Genomic DNA, 5299 nt, shown 5'->3' on the forward strand with positions numbered 1-5299 from the left:
AACCTGCGTGGAGACAAGAACCATCGAAATATATCCAAGCGTAAATTATGTAGGTAATTGCCTAATACGGGAATTCAGATGTGCCACACGCGATGGCGATTTTCACCTTTAATAGAACTGGAAGGAAGAACTTTTTCCCCATATATGAATAGAAGGGGTCCCGAAGAACATTTATAAAGCAGTTTCATCCTTCGGAACCTGCGTGGAGACGAGAACCATCGAAATATATCCAAGCGTAAATTATGTAGGTATAATTGCCTAATACGGGAATTCAGATGTGCCACACGCGATGGCGATTTTCACCTTTAATAGAACTGGAAGGAAGAACTTTTTCCCCATATATGAATAGAAGGGGTCCCGAAGAACATTTAAAAAGCAGTTTCATCCTTCGGAACCTGCGTGGAGACGAGATCCATCGAAATATATCCAAGCGTAAATTATGTAGGTAATTGCTTGATACGGGAATTCAGATGTGCCACACGCGATGGCGATTTTCACCTTTAATAGAACTGGAAGGAAGAACTTTTTCCCCATATATGAATAGAAGGGGTCCCGAAGAACATTTAAGAAGCAGTTTCATCCTTCGGAACCTGCGTGGAGACGAGATCCATCGAAATATATCCAAGCGTAAATTATGTAGGTAATTGCCTGATACGGGAATTCAGATGTGCCACACGCGATGGCGATTTTCACCTTTAATAGAACTGGAAGGAAGAACTTTTTCCCCATATATGAATAGAAGGGGTCCCGAAGAACATTTAAAAATCAGTTTCATCCTTCGGAACCTACGTGGAGACGAAAACCATCGAAATATATCCAAGCGTAAATTATGTAGGTATAATTGCCTAATACGGGAATTCAGATGTGCCACACGCAATGGCGATTTTCACCTTTAATAGAACTGGAAGGAAGAACTTTTTCCCCATATATGAATAGAAGGGGTCCTGAAGAACATTTATAAATCAGTTTCATCCTTCGGAACCTACGTGGAGACGAAAACCATCGAAATATATCCAGGAGACGATTGTTGGGTTGGGCTGCTTTGGAGAGGATGTTTTTAATACTAACGAAGATGAAGTTGCAATATCCGGAACTTGGACCATCGAATTTAATGATTGGGCGAAATTGACAAAGAACAGATTGAAAAACAGATTTAATAAAAAATCGTATTATTACATTCCAATTTTCAAAAAAGTGACACAATATTATGACCGTTGCGTACCCGTGGTGAAGAATCAATACTTGAAAAATCAAATGCTGAACCCCCCTGAAAATTACAACGAAGGATACGTTCTCTTTCGCTGTGCTCACCACACATGCTGTAATTGCACTGCGGAAGGCAAAATCTTGTTTGTGCGCCAAGGAACTGGAATAAAATGTAACCTGGAACTTGCTGGACGCCGAAAACATATAGGGTGCAAACGATCGAGACCGATGAGAGGGCCGGACAGTGAAGGTCTTGGCAAAGATTTGAGCTGCAAAAAACCTTCCAAGCTGCATAGAGAGCTCCGGGTTGCCCAAACCGAAAGGGAACGGATTTCGGGAGCTCATACATACGCTCCGTCATTGGACGTTTTATAAAAATAAAATCTAAGTTTGGTGTGCCTTGTGGCTGGACTTCCGATGTCTTCCGAAACATTGAGTTGTTGAGGAAGATGTACGAGGAAGATGGAACACAATTCATTAGAGGCTGGCAAGGCTGTCCTTTAAGCGTCACATTATTCTCAACCTTTCAATTGGAATTATTCAAAGATTTGTGCCAGAAAGATATTTTGTATTTTGATGCCACTGGGACAATTATTCGGTCGGATGGAGGAAAAGCTTTTCAAATATATTCGATTTTGGTCCGAAGCCCTTACAAAGATCTGCCAGGGATACCGGTAGCAAGCTACGTTACAACGTGCCATACGACTGAGAGTATAAAACATTTCCTCGGGTGTTTTAGAGATGCATGCTCGACGAAGTTGGTACCGAGATTGGTAATACTTGATGGCGCAGTCGCCCTATGGAACGCTTTTCTCTCCGTCTTTTGCAGTGAGACCAGACTCCAATATTATCATCGTGTGTACCGGATAGTAACGGGTGAAGCGTCGGGTAATGACTTGTGTTTAACCCTAATTGTCAACTGCCTGAGCCACTGCATGAAGGCCGCGTCCACTATGTGCAAAAGATATTACATTAAGAAGTACTACCGCGATGCTATGCATTGGATGGCAATGATATTTCTAGCCTTAACTATTCACGAAATGGATGCCATTATTAACCACTTATTTGTTGTGCTTTTACTGCGACAAAATTCCCCCCGGGTTGAAAAAAGTTTCCGAGCGCTACAATCTCATATGACTAAAAATGAAAGCCTTAAAAATTTACCGGATCAGTTTTATGAGTATCAAAAGGACGATGACGTATTCGCGAATTTTATTATACACGACAAGAGTCAAGAATACAAATCCCCGTTTTATCTGAGGTACAAAAACAAACTTGAATTATTTAAAAAATCTATAACTTATCAAGAAGGAAATGACCCCGGACTATGGCCAACAACCAACAAATATTTTTCAGAGTCATTTTTTACCAAAATTGAAAACGTAATATTCCCAAGACTTGGTGCTACATCTGGACTTTTACTCGGCAATCTTGATCGACACGCCACAGGAACTGATTGCCCAAATGCTGTTTATCAAAGATTCGGCAGGGAATTTGAAAAAATTCGCTCTGCAAGTATGAAAAATAATTTGCAATCAATTTGTGATTGTAACCGCACACAGGGTATTATAGAGCAGCATTTTTATGAACTGAAAAACATATATTTGGACAATACAAGATGTAGCAAAATTGACAAATTCATTTTGAAATACCACAAAGAAATCGTCACGTCATCTAAAATATTCGCGGATAGTTTATTACATCGCGGTTTCAAAAGAAGAAGGAAAACAAAACTGTCGAAGGAAACACAACAATTGGTGAAGTCGACTTTCAAAAAAAGGAAAAGAAGGCAGACTGGCTGCTTTACCTCCGGAGAACTATCAAAAACATTGAAATTCGACAACGAGCCTTGTAGAAAGATCGGCAAAGGAAAAAATGAAGTAAGTTCGTCGTGGTATTTTAGTTAACTTTTGTACAATATACTTTATAACCCTAGGAACTAGAATTACTTTGGACGAAAGGAAATGAAGTTGAAATGGTAGCTGCATATATTTCCTCAACTACGCTCTTCACGGGAGATTTGGGAACCTTGCGTCCAGACAAATGGTTGAGCGGTGAAGTAAGTCGTATTAATGTAATTGACTATTGAATGTACCTAGAACTAAGAGCAGTTATTACTTCAGTTCGAACTCGTATGGTGATTATTTACAACGCAGGTCATTGATTACTATCTGCATATGCTGGCTGACTCGAAAACATATGTGCTGGATTGCAATGTAGCGACTCATATCATTTTCAGCTCGGATGAAGAGCTAATCCGAAGGCAATCATTGCGAAAGGTACACAATACACACACATCCCTATTATTTAAATAAATAAATCTATGACGATGATTATCAGTACGCCAATATACAATGATATCGTTGTGATCTTGTACGCACGATAACGATGCTATCGAAATGCACGGAGCATTGTACACTGAAAGCACTTTGCAATCATCTACATATATTAATAGGTGAAATTCGATCACTACGAAAAGATCATTGCTGCAGTGAATAAGTTCCAACACTGGATGCTGCTGGTTGGTCACGAATTTCGAATTGCATATGATCGTTCGGCAATTCCAATAAAGCGCATTTATGTATGTACAGGTAATTAATATATCAGATGCCGAAATTTCATTACTAAATCCACTCGGAAGTACGAAAAAAAGCACCGTAGCTGCGGCAGAGAAATTCAAGTAAGATTATTTTACTTAGTCATGCCTATCATATCAATTGTACATAAGAGTACCACATTCATTTTTAGGAGGTATCTGCAAATCAGGAGCGAATCGGTCGATTGCCAATCCATGACGTCCAAGCAATGGAGTATCAGAATGTACGATCATTCCATTCAGCAAGATGGTTACAACTGTGGCGTGTATGTCTTGAAGGTAAAAAAGTTGAGATTTCATTTTACGAAGTGCCCGTCATAGATCAGATTTTCAAAAGTTTGCAGAACAAGTTTTGGGAAGCACAGCTTTATCATTGGCAAGTATTCCGAATGAAGAGACTGACCTTCGGAGATTTCGGCACGAAATCGCAAGGCAAATATTAGACGAATCAGGTAAGGACATCTATATCGAATTAGATAGATGGAAACAGTAGTTCTATATCGATCAACATCATACGTAGTTAATTGGTTTCTTCGATTGTTACAGGGTCATATTTTCTTGTTTTGTTTTGCGAGTAATATATCTATGCTAACGAATCTTATGCATTCCACATTAAGATCCGATCGCCGATATCTGCAGCTTTTGTGCTGACGCATCAACGCTTGATTCATCCTGGGTATGAGTCTTCCATTATTTACTCCAATTATGACCATATTAATTAAAAACATATCATCAATATATCTGAAATATACCTCTGCGATACAATGACCATTTCTATATACCATAAAATGTTTGACAGGAGATGTGCCAAGGATGCAACCGGAAATATCACGCGACATGCGCAAGGGACACAGTTAATGGGAATATATTCTGTCCTATTTGTCAGCCATGAGTGACGACTGGAAATCTCATGAGGATTTTAAAAATAATTCATGTTTCTTTTGCTACAATGTAAATATTAAATTCGTTGCATCTTTAACTGGTGACTTATACCTGCTGTATCGATATGTATGATGATTGCTGAGAATTATTATTATTATTATATTCTTTATTCACAGTAAAACTGGTAGATACACACATAATCCGGGGAGCAACCTGCCCCCAAAGGAAAATGGCGAGATTGGAGTAAATTTTTAAAATTTCAGTTATACATTCAAATTGTTATTCCTATGCAATACACGGAGAAGTCAGATTACAGAATTGCAGCAGATGAAGAATTGGCAAGGGTTACAGAGCAGAGGTAGAGATGATTGAAGATGAAGAATCGAAATTACAGAAATTATGCTGTGATTCACAAGTGTGATTTTAGTCCAGTGGTGCATTCAAGGCCTTCCGAAGAATGTGCACATTGCCCAATAATGTGATTTTCTGGATCATGTCGAATCGAACGTTACCCGGAATTTGTTGGATATGCCTCATGAGTTTTTTGCTCACGACCCCTGTAGCACCAATGACTATCGGTACAATGTTTATTTTGCATCGCCACATTTTCTCACA

At 39.1% G+C, this 5299-nt stretch overlaps 1 protein-coding gene across 2 annotated transcripts; it reads left to right on the forward strand.

Moving 5' to 3' along the window:
* Positions 1-2629: 2629 nt before the first annotated feature.
* LOC145459416 (uncharacterized) lies at positions 2630-4781 on the forward strand. Of its 2 annotated transcripts, none has more exons than XR_013921406.1 (9): positions 2630-3086; positions 3143-3265; positions 3363-3485; positions 3662-3727; positions 3798-3886; positions 3955-4081; positions 4147-4254; positions 4420-4478; positions 4602-4781. XR_013921406.1 is itself a non-coding variant. In XM_080338056.1 (9 exons), exons 1-9 carry the CDS (start codon positions 2724-2726, stop codon positions 4692-4694), a joined length of 1158 nt encoding a protein of 385 aa, XP_080194182.1. In that variant the 5' UTR covers positions 2630-2723; the 3' UTR covers positions 4695-4781. The 2 variants fall into 2 exon arrangements, 1 of the variants encoding a protein (XP_080194182.1); XM_080338056.1 differs by having other exon boundaries at positions 4140-4254.
* The last annotated feature ends 518 nt before the right edge of the window (positions 4782-5299 follow it).

The sequence above is a fragment of the Botryllus schlosseri genome, chromosome 16 (assembly GCF_051294905.1).
Source record: "Botryllus schlosseri isolate E-star chromosome 16, Bs_hap1, whole genome shotgun sequence".
NCBI classification, from domain to species: domain Eukaryota; kingdom Metazoa; phylum Chordata; class Ascidiacea; order Stolidobranchia; family Styelidae; genus Botryllus; species Botryllus schlosseri.